The 23,629-nt window shown below is 37.0% G+C and overlaps 1 protein-coding gene across 12 annotated transcripts in view; it reads right to left on the bottom strand.

The window, feature by feature from the left end:
• Positions 1-23,629, bottom strand: part of YAP1 (Yes1 associated transcriptional regulator) — a 124,959-nt gene that overhangs the window by 28,327 nt on the left and 73,003 nt on the right. For 4 of the 12 annotated variants that reach the window (XM_055272894.1, XM_055272898.1, XM_055272896.1 and 1 more), the window contains exon 4: positions 19,085-19,198. The exons of 4 other annotated variants lie outside the window; for them this stretch is intronic. In XM_055272894.1, the coding sequence (XP_055128869.1) occupies positions 19,085-19,198 (114 nt within the window). Of the gene's footprint in view, positions 1-19,078; positions 19,199-23,629 lie in introns of all 12 variants that reach the window. 4 more of the 12 variants (XM_055272893.2, XM_055272897.2, XM_055272895.2 and 1 more) reach the window with 1 other exon arrangement.

Below are 23,629 nucleotides of genomic sequence, written 5' to 3'. Positions count from 1 at the left end.
TGATCAAACTGTGAATTAACCTCAGTGGGCAGAGGGAAGTTTTATGTGAAAATGTTAGTAAGAATAATAAACTTTCTCAGATACATATTCAACTGAAGTTGAAATTTTGGATCACTGTTTCTACTAAATGTTTAGTAGACGTTGACTAAAGAAAACCCCAGGTCCCAATGGCTTTGCAGTCATTCAAGGAAGAAATAATACCAATCTTACACAGCCTCTTCCAGAGCACAACAAGGAAAGAATATTTTCCAACACTTATAAGGCCAGCATAACCTTGATACCATACAAGGATATTAAAAGAAAGGAAAATTACAGGCCAATCTCTCATATAAACCTTGCTACAAAAATCCTAAATAACATACACTGACAGCTCTTATAACTTAATGGTCTCCTAGTCACACAGCAAACTCCTCATGATTTTTAATGTGTTAATGTGTCCCATTATAACAGACTGGCTGTTTGGTAAATGCCATTTCTTCTTGGAGACTACTTGAGGAAAACCTCACAAGGCTGGGTCCATCCTATACATTAAGAATTTTCTTCTCTCAAGGAGTTGCCTGGGAACTTTTCCATATTGTCTACTGACATTTCTTGCCTGATTCTAATTTTTTTGTTTACAAATTCATATGCTCCCTAAGACTGAGTGCCACAGGAGTATGGGCCATATCCTAGTCATCTATGTGTCCTTAATACCTAGCACAGCATCTGGCACAAAGTGTGTGCTGAAAAAATACTGAGCCATTTCCACATAAGTTGAGTAGTTACTCACTGAGGCAGAAACTATTTAAGACAATAGAGAAAAGTCCTACTATTAATTTCTCTTTACATTACCACACCTTTTTTTTTTTTTTCCTTTTCTGTCTTACTATGTTGCCTAGGCTGGTCTCAAATGTCTGGCTTCAAACAGTCCTACTGTCTGTCTCTCAAGTAGCTGAGACTGCAGGTGAGCACCATACCTGACTCAAGACTGCCCAATTCTTCTATCAGGCTAGCATAGCACCGAGACAGAACCAAGGATATTAGAGAGAGGAATATTACAGACCAATCTCTCTTAGAATAATGCCTTAGTTCAATCCAATCTTCTCAGCTATCTGTTAATAAAAGATGACTGCATTATTAACTTATTTCTATTTTTTCTGCTCTTTTTCCCTACAGCTTTTCTGTATTTCATTTTCTAACTTTTGAGTTGAACTTAATTCATTTACATCTTTTTTTGGAAGACTTAAGTCAATAAACTTACGCTTAAGTCCTGCTTTACCTGCATCCCACGTTTTGAAATAGTATAATTCATGACTGTTCTATTCCAAAAAACGTGTAATTTCTATGGTGACTTACATTTAATTCATGAGCTATTTTGGAATATATTTTTATGTTTCCAAACATATATTTTACATTTTGAAGGTAATTTCCATAAACATAGAAAAGTGGAAAAATTAATACAGATAATGAATCCTTGTGTATTCATCACTCACTTTCTTCCCAATTGTCAATACATGGCCAATCTCTTTTACCTCTATCCTCAACTACTTTTCAGCGCCAATTATTTTCAAGCAAACAATATAGCATTTTACCCATAATTTCAACATGTATTTCTAAAAAGATGGGGCCTTCTTTAAAAAAAGAAAAATATAATACCATGGTTACACTATCAAAATTTACCAATTCCTTAATATTATCAAAAGTCCATCCTATGTCTACATTTCCCTATTATCAAGGGAATTATTGTTATTTTTACAATTGGCTTGTTCAAAACAATCCAAACGAGGTCCACACACTGTATTTGATTCATAATCCAAGACTTCTTTAATATCGTTCTGCGGTTTCTGGATCATCAGGAGGAAGAGCACCTAGCAACGTTTTAGAAATGCAAATTCATGGGCCCTAACCCAGGGCTAATGAATGAGAAACTACGGGATGAAGCCAGCAATCTGTGTTTTGACAAGCCCTCCCAGTGACTTTCGATTCATGCCAGCGCTCTGAGGACCACTGTTTTAATACACAGGTACCCCTTGGCTTTTTCTTTGTCATTTATTTGTCAAAGAAACTGTGTCATTTGCCTCAAAGAATTGTCTACAGCCTGGACTTTGCTGATTGCATCCCCATATTACTATGCAGCATGCTTTTCCATTTCTTGATGTGCTGTAAACAAGTTCGAATATAGAGGGCTGATCACAATTTTTGGCAAGAATACTTCATTGGTGGCACTACATGAGGAGAGAAGGCACAAGATGACTGTCTTCATGATAAGGATGAATCAGTGGTGCAGACGTGGTAAACTTATTATATCCATTTTAGGTTATTTTCACCCAATGGTTTTTAGCAACCACTGATTTTTTTAAACCTAAACTCATTATTTCATTAGAGGTTACAAAATCATGGTATCATTCCTCCCCATGTATTATTTGAAGTTCTATAAATAAGAATTTTCCCATATTAAGTATTTGGTTACCCTGAAACATAATTTGTACAGGTAAGATACAGAATAAATGTTTGATTCATTCCCTTTTTGTGTATATTTTCAGGATGATGAATTGGTCCCAGAGTCCTCCGAAAGGTAGCCAATAAGGGTTTAAAAAAAAAAAAAAAAAAAAAATCGGCCAGGTGCGGTGGCTCATGCCTGTAATCCCAGCACTTTGGGAGGCTGAGACAGGCGGATCATGAGGTCAGGAGATCACGACCATCCTGGCTAACACGGTGAAACCCCATCTCTACTAAAAATACAAAAAAAAAGAAAAAAAAAATTAGCCGGGCATGGTGGTGGGTGACCATTAGTACCAGCTACTCAGGAGGCTGAGGCAGGAGAATGGCTTGAACCTGGGAGGCAGAGGTTGCAGTGAGCCAAGACCACACCATTACACTGCAGCCTGGGTGAAAGAGTAAGACACCATTTCAAAAAAAAAAAAAATCATTCTGATACTCTGCTACCTGGAACGAGGGAAAAAAATCATAATGAAACCACAGATTTTAAAATATGTTTATGATGTGTTTTAATCCAGCACAGTTATTCTGATCAATGTTCAAAGTGTGCCATATTTGACCAGGTTAAGCCCTTCAAGCTGGATCTTTTTCCTATGGCTACAATGGACTTGGTCTACTTCGTTGTTTGCTTTTAGGCACAAAGATGTTCCAAGGTCATCTAGTATATTTCCCTGCCCCAAATTTTACTCAGCCTTTTTTGAAGAAGCCCTGATTTCTTTGAGTGGGAAATGGTATTTAGAGACATTACTCTGCGTACTAGGGGGTACCTATTATTGTCTTGTTGCTTTTTTGTAACTGTTTCTAGGTGGTACTCTCCTTCAGAAAATGCATATTTCCAATTCAGATTTAGGATGCATGGTTTTTACTTTGATTTTATAACAACTGTTTTTTCTCATGCTGAAAAACTGGGTTCTAACAACATTAATATGTATTGTCCTCTATACGTATGCAATCATCTAAAAATAACATTATGATCACTAAAATGATTCAAGTTTCAGATTTCTTTGCAATTTTATCTCCTTAAGATATTCCATTAAGTACATAAAGTAAAATCACTGTGCTTTAAAGTCACCTGAAATTATTCTTCTGTAATTAGCCAACCACCTGAAATACAGGGGTACTTATGACATTCTGCCTTTGAATTTCAGAGATTTGCTTTATTTCCCACCCGCTTCCTCCTACCTCCAATAGGTAACAGGTAAACTCTATCAGTATTTCCTTTACTCTTAAAAATGTAAGCAAACACATACACATCCCTTCTTCTTTGATATATGGTAGCATACTATGGATACTTCCTTCCACTTTGCTTTTGCGTTTGTAACAATATAACCTGAGATAACTCTAAAGCAGTATATAGAGATTTTCCCTCATTTTCCTATTGACATGGCTGGTTAATATTCTATTCAACCAATTTCCTATTAGGTTTTCATTATTAGTAAAGAGTACTGTACAGAATACGCTCATATATAATTTTGTATTTCTGCTACTACATCTTTGGGTAGATTTCTATACGGGAGATTGCTTAGTTGAATGTTAAAAGCATAAATAATTTTGCTAGATATCGCCAAATTTACACCACCGCCCCACTCCAGGAGCTGTACTTTGATGTATCCTCACTAGTTATGTAAGAGAGTGCTTTTTTGCCCCCAAAGACTTGCCAATTTTGGGTTCCTGCCAATCTGAAAGATGAGTAGTATCTCAGTATAATTTTATTTTTGCTATGTCTTATGATACAATCTATACACTAAGGATAAGAAGTCTGTGTCTGTGATATGTTACCAATAATTTTCCTCAGTTTGTCATTTTTTTGCTTGTTTTTCATAAGAACTTATTCTTAGCCAGGCGTGGTGGCTCATGCCTGTAATCCCAGCACTTTGGGAGGCCAAGGCAGATGGATCACTAGAGGTCAGAAGTTTGAGACCAGCCTGACCAAAATGGTGAAACCCCGTCTCTACTAAAAATATAAAAATAAGCTGGATGTGGTGGCAGGCATCTGTAATGCCAGCTACTCTGGAGGCTGAGGCAAGATAATCACTTGAACATAGGAGGCAGAGGTTGCAGTGCGCTGAGATCACACCACTGCACTCCAGCCTGGGCAACAAGTGCAAGACTCTTGTCTAAAAAAAAAAAAAAAGCTTATTCTTTAGTCAAATTTATCAATCTTTTTAAAAATTTGAATTACGTTTCCTCACTTTCAAACTACAGAGAAATTCACCTATTTTAATTAAAAAACTATAGTTCTCATTTAGTTGGCAACTCAATCTGATCCACTGCAATTTATTCTAGTGTATGACATGAATGGATCTAATTTTATCTTCTTCCATATGCTAACCATTAGTCCCAACACCACTGTGTTACAGTGTATCTTTCCCCTCATCTTTATCATAGACTAAATTTTGACATTTTGTTATTTCCAGATTTTTTGTTTATTAATCTAACTATTCTTATACTAGTACGGCAGTACTGCCTTTATGTTTATACTATATAAACATGTAAGTTATAGATATGTATTATTTAGTATGTACAATATGTACAACAGTACAACTTTAGTAATATGTTTTAATAGCTGGTAGGGCAAGACATGTTTTTTGAAACTTTTTTATTATGAGTTTAATTGCATTGAGGTTTGAAAAACATAGTCTACATAATATTGATTCTAGACAATTTGTGACTCTGTGACTTGACATGTGGTCAATCCTTGTAAACGTTTGTCCTAGGCCAGGGCCAGGTCAGCTGCACGCCTGGCTTTTCCCATTGAGCCTGTTTTGTGTGTCCTCTTCCTTATTAATACTTTTATTAACAGTTCTTCTCAGGAGCCAAATGGCCCCTAAACCTGGCAGGCCTCTAGCACTACCCTCAATGCTTTATGTGGTTTTATTTTCTGACCTATAGAGATTTTTTAAAAATTCATACCCTAGTTGTGTCTTTTTGGTTATCTTGTTTTAATATTTTGTCTGGAAGAAGAGAGAAGGGATGTCAAAACATGACACACTGCTCCAGCTTGTTCAAAGCCTTATTAATCTCATATGGAAAAAAAACATACTTATTAGCTCATGAAGACTTAGAAAATGGCTTTATAAAAAGTAAATGGACAAAACTTTCATCCTTATAGGTTATAGTTTAGTATTTTATATGGCAATGGATAGGAAAAAAGCCAACAATTTTTGGGACCTAAGATTTCTCAGGCACCAACAACCTCATGTAATAAAATTGCTCTTATCTGTTACCAACATAGTTACATAATTGACAGGTATCATAAAAAACACAGCCTTCAGAGTCAAATGAACTTGGATTAGAGTTGGGCATACTAATTCAGTAATTCACTTAATCCTCGGTTTTCTGATCCGTACCAAGGATACTGACATCTCCATTTGAGTTATTATGAGGATTGATTATTCTATCACACACCTGGAATAGTGGGTGCTCCATAAACCGTAGTCCCCTCTCTTCTGCAGAACTTCTTTCTACACCTAAAGACTCTTGACTCCTACAGACTAATTCCATATTTTGATGATTCCTATACCTCTCTCCTTCTCCTCCACAGACAAACACATAGACATACACATACATTCTCGCTCCTCCTCCTATTTTATCATACCATTTACTGTTTCCAAATATTCCTATGATTCACAAAAATATGCATGTTTCTCTTTCCTACAAGGTCTAAATAGAAAAAAGGTAGTGGAGATTGAGCCAACGGCATAAGGGGATCCTTCTCTTTCGGTGAAACATCTTCTTGGTGTTTCAATATAACACTCAACATATTTCCACACAGAAACATTTTACAGTGTGCTGTGCCAGGTTTGAGAGCATGAGTTAAATATGAATTGGGGAGCTGATCTGAGATTCATCACATACAATGAACATGTCATAAATTGAGGCCCAAGGCAAACAACTATTGGGGAAAAATGTTTTTGGTTCCAAGCAATGAAAAAGCAAAACCCCAAAAACTTGCTAGAAAATAGCCCATTAGTAAGCTGAGGAGGGTTGGAATTATAAAACATGATTGATTTCAAAACACATTCTAGAGCTATACACACTGTTAAATACTTCATCTATTAAGTAACATTTGGATAAGCTTTTGAGCTTTCCCCATTATATTTTCATTACATAACATAACATTAAGTTATTTATGAAATAACATACATTCTTGGTGAAAAAAACTGAATAGCAATAAAATTGCACAAAAATAAAGTGGTAAATATCTTTTGCTTCTCACCGGTTTCCCAGAATTAGATACCATAAGCAGTAATCATTAATGACAACAGCCAATGCTGACGGCAAACTGAATTGGTTGGTAAGGTCTTTTTCAAATCTAAGCTTATCTGACTATTCAAAACCACGGAACGGGAAAAATTAGTTAGGATATCAAAAGATGAAGGAAGAACCAGTCCACAGAATTAAACAGAAAGTTGCACAAAATTATGTAACAGAAATACTCTGATGACTATTGTGAGTACTGCTGGCTTTCTTTACCTAAATGTTGTTACCTATGGATACAAGCAGCACTACAAGGTTTCCATATAAAGAACTCACTTAAATGACCAATTCAAACAACCTTGTTTATCTACTGACGCTGGGATTTATTCCTCTCCAGAAGCATCCTGTTCTTTACCTTCTGAGTATCTTAAGCCTTTCAACAAAGCACAGAGCGGTGCACCCACATGGGGTGCAGCAGAGACCTCACAAGCAGGCAAGAAACAAAACCGGCTTTGTTTCCTGGGGAAAGGGGGCAGGGCAGCAAGAAAAGAAAAGAATAGCATTACCAACTTCTTCCTCTGGCTATCAACTATTGAAATCCCAATGTTTCCAGTTTTAGTAAAATTTCTAAAACGTAAAAACAAAACAAAAACCCCACAAAATGTCAGAATTTTAAAAATTATGCTATATTTTAAAATTTACGAGTCTGTGCTTCTTGCACTACAAAACAGTAACTGTTTCAAGTTTTGCTTAACAAATCAGCCCTGACAGCTTTATGGTAGAAAACCAATGACTGAGCAATTACTGAAAAATAAGGGACTACTTTCTCAAAAATAAAAGAAAGGGGTCAACACCATAGGTTTTCTTCCCCAAGTTTCACTCTAAACATGTGAATTTCCAAACTTCAGACAATTTTTAGATTTACATCATTTTTAACCTCAAAACTTGGATTATAACAATGTATTACAGATCTGTTAGTCATAAACTTTGGAATAAATTTAATTCTAGTAATCTTATTGGGTATACATTTAAAATAAGAAACAATTCTTAAGCTATTAAAACATTACATCAACTCTCCCACAACAAAAGCTTTTGTCAAGTATTTTTTTCAAATCTCAGACACTGAATATTTCCATACTAGCATAGCTATATTAACTTGTTCAAAACATTCAGAAGAAATATTTGGGTTTTCCTCATACCTACGAGTGTACTCAAAACTATAAAACAGTAGACTTGTTAAAAGAAATTAATGTTCTTCTAAAAACACAAACTAATAGGCCATCTGTGGGTCTTAAAGCAGTAAAAACAAAACACAAAACACTCACTCCTGGCTCTAAGTGTTTACTGCATGACCTAAGGGGACTGAATCATCTACAGAGAGTCGCTATAAAGTGGCATAGTAATTTATCTACTTAAACATAAAATGTAGTTTTTCAGTAAAAATTGCTTATTTAATTCACACTGAAAAGCTATCTTTTACAAAAAAAAAGGAAAAGACGAGAGTCCTAACCTAATGACTGAATACATCTTTTTCTGATCAATATACAAAAGGTATTTCCCAACTAAGCTATATACCTAAACGACATCATGCCTAGAAATAATTTTTTCTCTTTACTGGGATAATTCACCCTTGTTACATGTACTGTCTGCTAGTTCTTACATATTCACAGAATTGTACACCCATTGCCACGATCTAATTTCGGAACATTTTCATCACTTCAAAAAAAAAAAAAAAGTCACAAAAACAAAAACAAACAAAAAAGCCCCGTATCCATTAGCAGTTCACTACCGACTGCCCTTCCTCCCAGTCCCTGGCAAGCACTAATCTACTTCTGTCTCTATGAATTTTCCCATTCTGGACATTTCTAAAAATGGAATTAAGCAATATATGGCCTTTTGTGCCTCGCTATTGTCATTTATAATGTTTTCAAGATTTATCCATGTTTTAATATGCATCAAGCACTGCATTTCCTTTAATTGCCAAATAATATTCCATTATATGAATATAACACATTTTGTTAGTCCATTCATCAACTAATGGACATTTGGGTTATTTTCACTTTTTGGCTATTTATTATAAAATAATACTGCTGTAAACCTGGGTACAGGTTTCTGTGTAGACGTATGTTCCCAATTCTTTAGCCTCTATACCGAGGAATGGAATTGCTCGGTCATATGGGAATGTTACGGTTAATGTTTTGAGGAACTGCCATTCTATTTTCCAAAGTGGTTACATCATTTTTCAATCCCAACAGCAATGTATGAGGATTCCAATTTCTCCACATTCTGGCCAACAATTGTTATCTTTTCAAAAAAAAAAAACTTTAGCCATCCTAATGGGAGTTAAGTGTTATCTCATTATAGTTTTGGTTTGCATTTCCCTAATGATCAATATGGGGGGACAGTTCACCTGCTCTAACATCCTACTCTAGGTTTTGTCACAGTTGCTAAGTAACCTCTCCATCCCACATTCTGCACTTCTTTCCCCACTTCTGGTACCAATGTACTGTATTAGTTTGTTCTTGTGCTGTTAATAAAGACATACCCAAGACTGGGTAATTTATAAAGAAAAGAGGTTTAATAGATTCACAGTTCAGCATGGCTGGGGAGGTCTCAGAAATTTATGATCATTGCAAAGGGGAAGCAAACATGTCCTCCTTCACATGGCGGCAGGAGAGAGAAGAACCAGTGCTCAGGGAAAGGGGAAGTCCTTTATAAAACCATAAGATCTCGCGAGCACTCACTCACTATCTGAGAACAGGATGGGGGAAATTGCCCCCATGATTCAATTATCCCCACCTTTTCCCTCCCACAACATGTGGGGATAATGGGAACTACAATTCAAGATGAGATGTGGGTGGGGACACAGCCAAACCTTTTCCCCAGCACCAACTCCCAGCCTCCCTGAACTGGATTAAAGTCTTCACATCTTTAGCTGTTCAAAAATACTGGTAGCAAATATCAATACTTTAGTCAATTCAACTTCCCCCTCCTTCAACCATAAAAATTCATTATAATGTTCTTTTTCAAACAATACAATCATGAATGGAGCTAAAAGAAAACAAAAAGAAATCCAGCAGAACATTTTCTCCTCATCACCTCATCAAGCAGTTTAGGGCAGGACACAGGGGTTGCTAAATGAGGTGAGGCAGAAAAGGGAGAACGTGTTCTAATTAGCTTTCAGCTCTCTTTGTCCCCACAGCACAACCAGACGTTTTTCCCCACTACGAAAATAAAGTTTAAGGTCTAGTTAGGAAAGAAAGTTCAGATAATGAGACTGTAGAGAAGCAGCCAGACATGGTGACTTGCACCTGTAATACCAGCTACTTGGGAGGCTGAGGCAGGAGGACTGCTTTAGGACAGGAGTTCAAGACCAGACTGAGCAACACAGAGATACACCATCTCTAAAAAACTAAAAATTAAAAAAATAAAGGGGCATTATCCTTTAAAATATACTTGTCACTATGAATTCATGTTAGATTAACGAATAAACAGGTCAATTATAACATTTTATTTCTAATTTCCTTTATTACTAGTAAAGCTCTTTCATAGAGGATAATTTATAATTTAGAAGTGATACATACCTCAGAGTTTTTACCGAAAAGCACAAAAACTGGTCTGAAATTTGACTGGTGGCTTCCTATGTGCCCTTTTGAAAAACCTCCCTTGACCACCCAGGTGCAAGCAGGTTCCCACCACCCTAGTTCCTTTCACCCCACATTGTTTAGTATCCTTTACCATACTTAATACATTTATAATGATTTACTTGTTTAGTAGCTTGTTCCTCCCAACCCGTGGCTAGTACAGTGCCTGGCATGTAACTGGCACCCAAATTTTTGTTGCATAAATAAGTAAATCCTAAAATAGTTTCTCTCCCTAGTTAGGAGGATGCTATTAGTAATGCACAGGATAATCTCCAAGTTGAAGCAAGTCCAGAATGAGTTCTAAAATGACCTTAGCAACTAGGGTAGCAGAACAAAATGAGTATAAAACAAAACAAAACAGAATCTGAACCACTCTCCTTCTAAATCACACCAATTACTTTCAACAGAAATTTGACCTTTCCAATAATTCTATAATCTCTTTTTCTTGTATCTGAATCTTTGGGTTGGTACAAAAAGTAGCAAGCAACACCAAATGGTTCCTTTTTTCCAGCATATAAGATGTTTGCTGTTAATACAGAGTTAATACAAATATAACTTGAAAAAGTTTCCTTTTAAAAAACTATGTAAGAGGCTGGGTGCGGTGGTTCACGCCTGTAATCCCAGCACTTCGGGAGGCCGAGGCGGGCGGATCATGAGTTCAGTGAGCCGCGATTGCGCCACTGCACTCCCGCCTGGGCGACAGAGTGAGATTCTGTCTCAAAAACAAAAAAACAAAGAAACAAAAAAACAAAACAAAAAAAACCCAAAAAACTATGTAAGGTCTTTTTGAGTGTGTTTGATAGGGGCTTTAATAACACAAATAAGGCATTAAACTATAATCTAAGTGACATTGCTGGTCTTAAACTTTCATGTTTAAAAAATCCTGTACGAACAATGTACTCATTATGTAAAGAAAGACAAAAACGTTTCTTCACTGTATAATTAACTAATTGCATCAATGAAATACTGATCAAGTAGAAATTACCTATTAGTTTATCCTCCTTAACATATGTCTACTCAGCCTTGGTTAGTACAGGAGAGATTGCTTACCATAACTGATAAACTATTTTGGAATTATCTTACTGGATATTTTCCCTAGCTAACCAAAGTATTTATTTTTACATAAAAAATAAAACATTTTAAAAAGGAACAGCGAAATTTCACAAAACATAGTTGAGACATACTGGACAGAGGAATACACCTAAAGTTGTTTACTTTTTAGAATATATCCTATTGAATTTAACATAAAATTTAAAAAACTGCAGAGCTCAAGTGTGGAACTAATTTTGAAATCTATTCTATAATCTTATGTATTAAAATATTCATTTCAGCAAATGCTTGCTTTTGAAGGAAAAAGAAAATGTAGTGAAAGCAATAATTAGTAACAATCTCTATCAGTATGTCTTAAATCAGGTTTTGCTAAGCACATGGCCTGGAACTAGGCTTCAAATCTGCTTACACTAGACTTTCTGTCATGGCAACTTTATGGGAGTTTTAAATTTTGGAAACAAAGTGTACCGACAAGGCATCATCTTTAAGGCAATAAAGCTGAACTTTGCTAACATGAACATGTTTAAACTCCCATATGCTTCCAAGAGTTTAAGAGTGTGGACAAAGCTTAACTATTCAGCCCAGCACTTCCCACACCCCCTATCAGATTTGTTTGCCTGGACATACTCACCATGTGATAAGGCTTATCTTTAGATTAAAGGCTGGAAGATTTCCCTGTCTCCTCTTCAAAAGTAATTCCACACTGTGACCAGAGGACCAAAGTTAAACTTAAATGGTGCAATAAATAGTTCAAAAGTATCTCTGAAACCTCAATGCACTCAAATCAAAAAGGCTATTGAGAAGTAACCTTAAGCAGGGGTCCAAAGCAGTTACTGAGCATATTGTATTCAGTTAAAGACTGGAAATATTCTAAAGAGCATCCAGTCTAATCCAGTCACATTTTACAGATGAGTCAAATTAAGTCAAGAGAAGTTAGGTATCTTTCTGATCCAGTTGGTTATATTGTGATAGCAGAACTTGGGTCTCTTGATTGCCAACTGAGAAGGTAACTTTTTCTACATCCCAATTTAATTCAGTTGAATCAAGTACATTGTTGTAACTATTATGTGGAAAAGAAATGCTAGCCTCTACTGCAGATTGAAGAAAGATTTTTGGAGGGGATTGAAAATGACAGGTCAGAGAAATGCCATAACTATTTTTCTCACAGGATAATGTACATACGAAACACTACAGAATATAACACTTAAAGAAGCACTAGCAAAATGAAGGACATCCAGAGAAGTGAGTAAATTGATAAAGAACAAAGAACTCCGAACACATGAAAAACCAGAGAAACCACAGTTAGAAGAGAACACTGCTGGGATTAGAGCTGTATTCACACATGTGAAAGGAAGTAAATTTTTGGGTAATCAAGAAATATAAATTTTGTGGTCATTAGAATTTTCCTTAAGTAGAATGGGCTATACTATAATGAAGTAAACTAGCAAAGGGAAAGGTCAAAGCTGAGATTGGTGAGGCAAGAATTGGGTAAATAATTCAACTAGATGCCTTTAAAGTCTGTTCCAATCAGAGATCTTAAATTCTCTTATGTAATTAGAAACTTGGCCAGGCCCTGTGGCTCATGCCTGTAACCTCAGCACTTTGGGAGGTAGAGGCAGGCAGACTGCTTGAGCCCCAGGGGTTTGAGACCAGCCTGGGCAACATGGCAAAACCCCATGTCTAATAAAGACACAAAAAAATTAGCAGGGTATGGTGGCACATGCCTGTAGTCCCAGCTACAGGTGGGAGGCTTGTATGAGCCCAGGAATTGAGGCTGCAGTGAACTGAGATTGAGTCATGCTGCACTCCAGCCTGGGCGATGAGAGTGAGACCCTGTCTCCAAAAAAGAAAGAAACAATAAAGAAAGAAAAGAAAAACTCATTATCTTTGGGTAATTTATTCAAGATGAGTCACAATACAAGATGCAAGTGCATTAACCACTATTTTTCTCCCTCTCAAATTTTCATGTATCAGCATTAGTAGGTATTTCTGAAAGATTAACTGCATTCAATCTAAATTTCTTATAAATTCTAGGTATCAAAAGATCAAATTCAAATTTCAGTTTTGTCATTTAACTATATAACCTTGGGTATAATTTCCCTGGATCTCAGAGGAGCTCAGATTTTAGACCATATTCTCTAACTCTCCAGCATTAAAAAAAAAAAAAAAAGTGTTGGTGGTCCGAGGAATCATAATGGCTGTGTGGTGCTATGGCACTTAGCGGGCCAGGGATGTTGAATGTTCTGCAGTGATCAGAAGAGTAGCATTCTCCCCACTGAAAAAAGGATGATTAGAGGAATCATTACGAGGGCCAAATTTTGTGAGTTTTATCGGTTAATAATTTTTTTTTTTGAGATGCAGTCTCGCTCTGTTGCCCAGGCTGGAGTGCAGTGGTGCGATCTTGGCTCACTGCAACCTCTGCCTCCCAGGTTCAGGCGATTCTCCTGCCTCAGCCTCCTGAGTAGTTGGGACTACAGGTGCGTGCCACCAGCCCAGCTAATTTTTGTATTTTTAGTAGAGACAGGGTGTCACCATGTTGGCCAGGATGGTCTTGATCTCCTAACCTCATGATCCATCTGCTTCAGCTTTTGAGATGGAGTTTTGCTCTGTCTCCCAGGCTAGAATGCAGTGCACCATCTTAGCTCACTGCAATGTCTGCCTACCGGGTTCAAGTGATTCTCAGTGCCTCAGCCTCCCAAGCAGCTGGGATTATAGGCGTGTGCCATCACACCTGGCTAATTTTTGCATTTTTAGTAGAGACGGGGTTTCACTATGTTGGCCAGGCTGGTCTCAAACTCCTTACTTAAAGTGATCTGCCCACCATGGCCTCCCAAAGTGCTGAGATTACAGGCCTGAGCCACTGCATCCAGCCTGTTACTAATTTTTATTATTATTTTTTTATTTTATTATAATTTTTTTTTGAGACCGAGTCTCGCTCTGTCGCCCAGGCTGGAGTGCAGCGGCATAATCTCAGCTCACTGCAAGCTCCGCCTCCCGGGTTCACGCCATTCTCCTGCCTCAGCCTCTCCCAGTAGCTGGGACTACAGGCACCCGCCACCACGCCCGGGTAATTTTTTGTATTTTTAGTAGAGACGAGGTTTCATCGTGGTCTCGATCTCCTGACCTCGTGATCCGCCTGCCTCGGCCTCCCAAAGTGCTGGGATTACAAGCGTGAGCCACTGCGCCTGGCCTCTAATTTTTATTTTTATTTTTAATTTTTTGAGACAGAGTCTCACTCTGTTGCCCAGGCTGGAGTAGAGTGGCGTGATATTCACTCACTGCAACCTCTGCCTCCTGGATTCAAGTGATTCTCATGCCTCAGCCTCCTGAGTGACTACAAGCGTGTGACACCACTCCCAGCTATTTTTTTCTATTTTTAGTAGAGATGGGGTTTCACTATGTTGGCCAGGCTGGTCAGGAACTCCTGGCCTCAAGTGATCCATCCACCTTGACCTCTCAAAGTGCTGGGATTACAGGCATGAGCCACCGCACCTGGCCATCTGTTAATAATTTTTAGTTAGCAATAGCTCTTTTTATCTAAAACACACATCTTTTCCTCTGTACACTAAGTAATTAATATAGTCCATAACCAAATACTGACAGCCCAGGATAACCAGGAAAGACTTGAGTTGATAAGGGGAAAAAAAGCCCCAAACCTCAAAACAAAACAGAACAAAAAAAACCTTACTTTTAGCATATAGCTATCAAGAGACTTGCTTTGATAAAATTTAAATAATTAGATGCTGACATTCTCTTTGCTCAAGACTCCATTAGTGAAGTTATCAATTTGGTTTCTAGAGACTTCAGTGGTTTTCCCCCAACACTAATAGGATGGATTCTTAGTTATTTAGTTGGTTGTTAGGTGCATTTTCATCAAAAGGAAAATATAATTTTTAACAACAGAAATATTTGGCTTAAAAAAGAAAAAATTTTAATGAATGTCTCAAAATTTTTATAGATATTTAATTATTAATGCCAAATATTTAACTCTGATGAAAAAAATGTCTCAACAACTTTCGGCTTTAGTCTTATTTTAATAAATTGCATATAGGTATTTGTATTTTACTTATCCTTTTATTTCTTATTTCAAGACATTATAGTAACACATACACATGTGTATATAAATGCACAGAAAGCAAGTTTTGGGAAACTGAAACAAAGGAACCAAAATCAACATATGAGGTTTAATACCTCTGACATTTCTACACATAGAATTTCTGTGCACAGAACTGTAGTTAGGAATTAAATATTCTGTTTTTGTCACTCTAGACTGTTCATTACTTGCTTTAAAATTCAAAGGTGTAATTTTTTCCCCAAATCTCTGGCTCCAATATTTTGTTTACACCAAATATTTTTATCCCAGTGGTGCCATCAGCACTTATTTTCTAAAACACAGATTGGTAACAATATTTTAATACATCTTTTTATAATATAAACAATAGCGAAAATAACATTAAAGATCAGTTTATCAACTATTAGTGTTTTAAAGATCTTTTTTCATTCTGAACAGCAACTATAATTTCATTGTTTTCATTAGGCCTTTTACTGGAAAATGTCCATGATTATATTATATAAAATAATAGATCTACAACATACAACGGGACGTTTAAACCTGAGACTCATGTTTGCTAGTACAAAATCTCCATGGAAAAAAAATCATCTCCTATGTGTTTCTATGAAATATAAACACATATAAACACATGTGTTTATATGAAATAATTTAATGGCTTGCATAATACTCAAGGAACCATTTTCTTGAACAAAGAGTAAAAACATTCCTAATATGACTCCTTAAAAAAACAAACAAAAAAGCCCTATTTTTCTTAAAACTCAATAAACATCAGTGCATCCTTATTGCCATTTGATGTCACTTCATGATTTGTTATAAATTACTAATGAATTCTCTAAAATTAAAATATTAAATAGCTTTTAAATGTTAAAGAAAAAAATCAGATTAAAAAACCCAATCCACAACAAATTACTCTTTGATTCCCTAAAATTACATAAATAACATTAATTTCATGTGAGATGTGAAGGATTGATACTATATAGTCATGTGTCACTTAATAACCAGGATACGCTTTGTGAAATGGATCATTAGGCAATTCTGTCACTGTGCAAACATCTTAGAGAGTACTTACACAAACCTAGATGGTATAGTCTACTACATGCCTAGGCTGTAAGGTATAGCCTATTGCCCCTAAGCTACAAAACTGTACAGCCTGTTAGTGTGCTGAACACTGTAGGCAACTATAGCACAACGGGTAGTATTTGTGTATCTAAACATAGAAAAGGTACAGTAAAAACACAGTATTAGAATCATATAGGACCACGACTGTATATGTGGTCTGCCGCTGACTGAAACATTATTATGCAGCACATGAAGTGTAATTACTAAATATGGTTAATCTTAAAGCAGATGGCTGTATTCTAACTATAATTAATCTGAAAGCATCTGATAAATAAACATATAAAAAGGGGTTGATGTTTAAAGGAGGTAAAATTAAGCTTCTCTAGGGTCTTAGCTCCCATTCTAAGATGCTGAAAGACACACATCTACTTGATTTAAGCCAAAAATTGGTATTTTAATATAGATTTGAAGAATATAGAAAAGCAAACTCCACAACCATGAAAGCAATATCCTACACCATTTGTTTGTGTTTGTATGGACCAAAGGGTCAGAAACAAGGGGATGGTTTATATTTCTTTGGCAGAGATACAACATAATCCACTATGCAGAACTTCTGATTTCAAGGAAAATTTCAAATCCAGCAGCTAACAGCTTGTCTCTATTTGCTGTCACTCTAGATCAGAGAAACCCACACGTTTTTTTCTTTCCTGCCCCCCTTCAGTTACACTTGAGCTCTCTGAGTGAAAAGGTCTGGAACAGATTAAAAGTCGGGCCACAAAATAAAAAGCTTTGGCATATTGTCAAGCCTGTCTGGAATATACACACGGTGGGCCCAAAAAGGGAAACTAAATGCAGTAAGAGCATTTTATGAAACTTTTTCTGGGCACATCTAATTGTATGCCTGTGTGTACATAACGTGCTGGAGGGTGGTAGTGTTTTTTAAAGTACCTCCACCTCTTAAAAGACCAAGCTGTGTGTGTAATCAATAGTTTACTTAAGCTTACAGAAAAGTTGTTTTATTTCACTGTTTTAAAGGAAAAAATTTTTTTCTTTAAAAAGCTTTGTTCTAATTCCTGATCTCTGCAGTTGGTAAAGCGTTCGTCATCATCTTTCATAACCTTATGTCAGGGAAAAAAAATTCCGCAACACCATTCTTTAGAATTTCCAAAATGTGGAGAAATTGAATTCATTTCATTAGAGATAATTTAAGGAAACATGGCTGTATTGTTCCAGTCCATACAAATGGCCGTATTTATTAAATTCTCTCTCTTACTTGGTTTCCTGTTCCAACCACAAGGGCTAATTCAAATAGTAAGCAGAATCTGAAGTTGCAAATTATTAACATACCTCATTACTTTTTTAACACCCAAACAGGTCTTAAAGCTTAAAAGGCTAGTATTTAAGCCAAACCGGTTATCTGTCAAAATGACATCACTGCCCTAATCCTACCACTGACTTAACTTGAATAGGGGGTTCAGTCAGTTTGGGGCAAACTTGAATTTTTTTTAAAGGTATATATAAGACACAAAATAACTGCTCATAATGTTCTTGATGGAGAAGTTATTTTATCCAACCAGCTCCAGATAAGAGTTTTTTTCTTTTTTCCCCCCACAGGGTTGTGTTTTGATGGCATTCACAGAGTTAATTCCTCTTTCCCGTGAGGGCCCCACAGTTGTTGTTAGGTCAAACCCTGTAAAGCTTCAAAGGTTCCGAGTCCCCTCAGTCTGACCTATTCAGTGATCTGCACATTGTTTTCATTTAGCTGCATCTAGTCCAAGACGAAGCTTCAAAACCACAATTATCTGCTCTTTTTTAGATGCATATTCCACGGCCTTGGAAAAATATCTCAGAAACCCAAATGAAGAACTGAAAACAGTTTAAAACACACACACACACACACACACACACATTTTTTTAAAAAGCACTGATACACCCTTTTCAAAATGTACACATTTGGAAGGGGAGGGGTTCCTTTGTGCAAATGTGATTTACTCATAAGATCTGGAGGGGAATATGGCTTTCTTTGTTTTCTGAATGAAGAAAAAAAAGAACATTTATTTTTCAAGAGAGACAGAAGAGGGGGCAAAATGCTTTCACTGGGCCATTTCTGGGGTGACATTTTCCCCCTTAGGATGGGAAACACTACAACACCCAGGCATAGGATGGTACTCATCACTTTCAGAAGCTAAGCACAAGCAGACATCAGGTCACTGACAAAAGCTGGTACTCCTGGTCTGAGGTGTTGCATGACAGCCTGATTATTATTGCAGCTAAAAAAATCATTTTAAATACGATCACTGTTTTTCTCCCAAAATGTGAAAGGAACAAGTGATTCTGGTTAGTTGGCCATTATGACATTCCCCCACCCCAACCTGAGGAGCCTTAAAAATCTGATTCAGATCTAAATTTCTCAAGTTTACAATGAGAAGGATAAAAACACTACTGGTAAACGTTGGGTGGGCAGGGTCATTTTCAATACTATAAAGCAATGTGATTTTATTTAAATGTGCTTTCCCAAGTATATTTACAAAAAAAATTAGCAATCAAAAGCATCTAAAAAGGTTTTGAGATGAACCTTTACCAAAACGAGGGTCAAGCCTTGGGTCTAGCCAAGAGGTGGTCTTGTTCTTATGGTTTATATAGTAAATTTCTCCATCCTGAGTCATGGCTTGTTCCCATCCATCAGGAAGAGGACCTATAATACAGAAAAAAAAAAAAATCATGGTTTTTATTTGGTGCACCTAAAAAAAAGTGGGAGGGGGTACTAATTTAAAAAGAAAACACATCTTAACAAAACGATTCACTGAAACATATTTAAGGCTGTGTTCAGAGAAGAAAGGTAAACCTATATACCTGCTTCTTCTCCACTAAAAAGAAACCACCAAATAATAAAATGAATATTCCTCAACACAGAGATGAAGAAAAAAAATTTTTCTCCAAAAAATCCTTTCGGAAGTCATGGCCCAAATAATTATTATTACTGTTAACATAAGACACGGAAGAGCTTGCAGCTCAGAGACTACCATCCAATCCAATCAGTTTTGTGACAATACCTTCCTAGGAACACCAAGGTTCATTAATAAGAAATATATGCAAGTATTTTTAGAACATCGAAAATATCATAAACATTCTATTTAATATAAAGCACACTTTAGCTAAGACAGCCAAGCTCTATTTATTTCCATGTTTTATGTGACTGGCTCACATCAAGAAAACTGTAAGACAGAAAGCTACAGTCCAAACAAAGCTTATTTTTAAGCAGACCAGAAACTGCTAATGGGTGGGGGTTGCAGTTTGAAGTTTAAGCTTGTTGGAGGCTTGGGAGGAGGCAAGATAAGTGCTAAAGTTGTTGGAAGGCAAACTTTAAGGAAATGTCATTTGAGAGATAGGACTAAAGAATACAGTTAACTCTAAAAGGACTTTCCTATCTTTATAGGAATAGAGAAGTCAAGACAATTGCTCTTGGGAGGTAACAGCAATGAAAAGAGAGGCCCAGAATAAATAACTAAAGTATTCAAACGTAATTCCTCCTGATTTCCTTGTCCCTCCCAACTCCCCCAGTTCCCCTTTCCAACAGGAATCAAAAGAGCCAGGGCAGGAGATACAAACTGGGATAGTCAGTACATGGCTAAAATCTTTTCTTCTGCGGACTAACATGAATTGAACACTTACCTTATGCTAGTCATTGTTCTTATATATTATGTACATTAATTCATTTAATTCTTACAGTAAACAAATGACATAAGCAGTAGTACTACTTATTCTAATGAGGAAATTGACGCACAAAGTGCCAGGCTGATCAGCCTGGTACGAGATCACAAAGCTAGTTAGTACCAGGAATGATATTCAAACCCAGGCAGCGTGATTCCTAACCCACTGACTGCTCTTCACAACTATACTTCTTTTCATTCATCTCCCACAGATGACCAGAGCCTAAGTATGCCTCCTATGCACAAATAGAACAATTCCCTTCTTCCTGTATTGGCAGTCCACACCAGTCTCGTGGGTGATGCTGAATAAGTAACTTTGGTTAAACTGACCACTTAACACAGGGCCCATGGGACTCAAAGTCCTAATTTTAGGCCAGTTTCATTTCGTATTAGGAACAGATCAATTTGCAGCTGCATTTTCAAAGGTCTACTTTGATGGGGTAAAATCCTGTTAGGAAATGCAGACGTGTGGAATTAGTTTTCTCTTTGCCTAGAATCCTTAGGAAGGCTCCCCCCCTTCAGTCCTGGATGTGTAGTACACACTACTAACCAAGTCCAGAGGTAGCATTTGTTGTACGCATCCCAAGTTTACCAGAGGGTGAATGAGAAGCACACCTGTTTAACACATGTATATCAAACCTTTTCTCACCAGCTTTCACTGTCATTTTGGGCTCTATTTCCTCCCCAGAAAGACAGAACTCCAACACTGAGTATTAATGGTTTGCTACTATCTTTAGCTGTAAAATGGCTGAATTATAAAATGCTTTTGCAAAACAACTAACTGTATTTAAAATTTTTAGGTACTGAAAATACCATGTGACTATACATGGTGATGAACAAGTCAAGTCAACAGCAGTCACTGAATGCCTTTGGGAGCCTCAACTCAACAACCCCAAAAGATCTCATCATAGCTTTCAAGCCTGCTTGAATATATGGATTTCATATGTGTGGTTTAAACAGACACACACACACACACACACACACACACACACACACACACACACACATTATTCCCCACCTTAGCTGTCTGAATGAGAGCCACAAGAGACATCTAGGATACAAACCAAACTTCCCTACCTGCTCCACTCACTTCATTTTGTAAATTCCACTTATATTCTCTGATGGGTCTGTCACAGTTCATCTCAGGGAACTCAGCCATCAATACTTACCAGCTCTCTTTTTTGACCACTTCCTCAGTAACTGGCTTCTCATCTCTTCTCACTCCACCTCTATCAGTCACCAGGGGTTTCTCTTCTTAAAATATTTTCGAATCATCTTTTAAACATGTCATTCATTCTTACTCAAGAACATTCCCATTGCTCTCCATCAAGAGGAAAATGCCTAAATTCTTTACTAGCTGGACTCATTTCTGAAGTCTTCTTCAGATACCCAGTTTTCCCACCAACTTTCCACAAAATCATGCCATCTCCTTGTATATGCCGTTCCCATTATCACAGATACTCTGCATCCCCTGCCTCCTAAACTCTTCGTCATCCTGCAAGAGACAGCTCAGATGTCACTTTTTTAATTCAGCCTGTCCATATTACCTTGGACAGAAATTAGTTTCCTCTTCCATTCTCCACGAACATTTAACAGGTAGAGTTATAATTACTTGTTTACATATCTGTTCTCCTGGCAATGATCAAGTCATTCATCTTTACAAGCTTGTAGGCTAATACCTGAATAGCTGCTCAATAAATGTTTGATGGAAGAATGAATGTCTTGCCTTTTAAGTAATATTTTGAACTTTCTATAAGCTTAAAATCATATAGAACATATATTATTTGCAATTAACATTTATACCAACATATATATACCAAATATAAAATAATACTTTATATTCATTTTATCTTTCATTTAATACTCTCTGGGTAAAAAATATAATATTATGTGGAAAGAGATGGCCCAAAATAGGATACTTTCTTTATACTGAAAGAAAGCTGCTCACCAAAGGCAAGGAATAGATTAGAAAAGATCACCTTTAAATAACTTTTCACCACACTATCTTTGTTATAGAATTAAGATAGAGGAAACTGAACATAAACAAATCTTCCAGTGTTAATGAAACAATACAGATCCAGGCTTTACTCACAAAAAAAGAATTTTTAGTCAAGTGGTCCTTAGAAGAAATTCAGTGACTTGATTCTCAATGTAGGATTCCAAGTCATTCTCTTAAACTAAGCTAACTGTTGAATAACCACAAAAAGGAGAGAAAGCAAAAAGTGGTATGTTTTCTGAAAGTGAAAGAAGTTACACTTAGTGAAAATGTGTTTCAATCATCTGTTTGGACTAGGGTTAGGATGCAGGAAGGTTAAGTCCAAGTGGGGAAATGTAGGATTCCCACAAAAATAAATGTAAGAGGAGACCACAGGGGCTCGACCAAAATAAATTTAGGATGCCTTTATGATCAATTTATATTCTGATTGTAATGTGCTATATATTCATCAGAATCACCTGGAGGGTTTGTTAAAACACATGTTGCTGAGCCTTACCCCTATACTTTCTGATTCAGCAGGCCAGGGACTGGGCCTGAAAATTCCCAGGTGATGATGATGCTGGTCTAAGGAACACACTTTGAGAACCACTGATTTAAAACAACCACTTAGGGCCAGGCATGGTGGTTCACGCCTATAATCCCAGCACTTTGGGAGGCTGAGGCAGGGGATCACAAGGTCAGGAGTTTGAGACCAGCCTGACCAACATGGTGAAACTCCGTCTCTACTAAAAATACAAAAAATTAGCCAGACGTGGTGGTGAGGGCCTGTAATCCCAGCTACTCAGGAGACTGAGGCAGGAGAATCACTTGAATCGGACAGGTGGAGGTTGCAGTGAGCCAGATCGCGCCACTGCACTCCAGCCTGGGCAACAGGGTGAGACTCCGTCTCCAAACAACAACAACAAAAACAAACAAAACACAACCACTTAGAATTCTTTAGCTATTACAGAAGTATTTCTTAAATTTATCTGAGTTATACACAACCACATTTATTCATTTTAGGCAGTTTGGATCGATCTATGAAGCCCTGCAGGTCTGGGAATAGTACACAGCCATGTCTGCTAGAATTAGGCAAATCTACCATGACAAAACAGACACCAAAAGGGCAGTACTTTTTTTTTTTTTTTTTTTTTTTGAGACAGAGTCTTTTTCCGTCTCCAAAATTCATTTCACATTTGTCCTTAACGACCAGGTAGAAATAAGGATTAGGTGGCAGGAAGCAAGAAGAATAGATGTGACCCACGGGAGTTATTATATTTTTTTTGAGACAGGGTCTCATTCTGTCACCCAGGCTGGAGTGCGGTGGTGCAATCCCGGCTCACTGCAGCCTCGAACTCCTGGGCTCAAGCAACCTCCCGCCTCAGCTTCCTGGGGAGCTAGGACTACAGGCACACACCACTATGCTCAGCTATTTTTTAAA

The sequence above is a fragment of the Symphalangus syndactylus genome, chromosome 3 (assembly GCF_028878055.3).
Source record: "Symphalangus syndactylus isolate Jambi chromosome 3, NHGRI_mSymSyn1-v2.1_pri, whole genome shotgun sequence".
Classification (NCBI taxonomy): Eukaryota; Metazoa; Chordata; class Mammalia; order Primates; family Hylobatidae; genus Symphalangus; species Symphalangus syndactylus.
The sequence above is the reverse complement of the archived record's forward strand: the minus strand, read 5'-3'. Positions and strand labels throughout refer to the sequence as shown.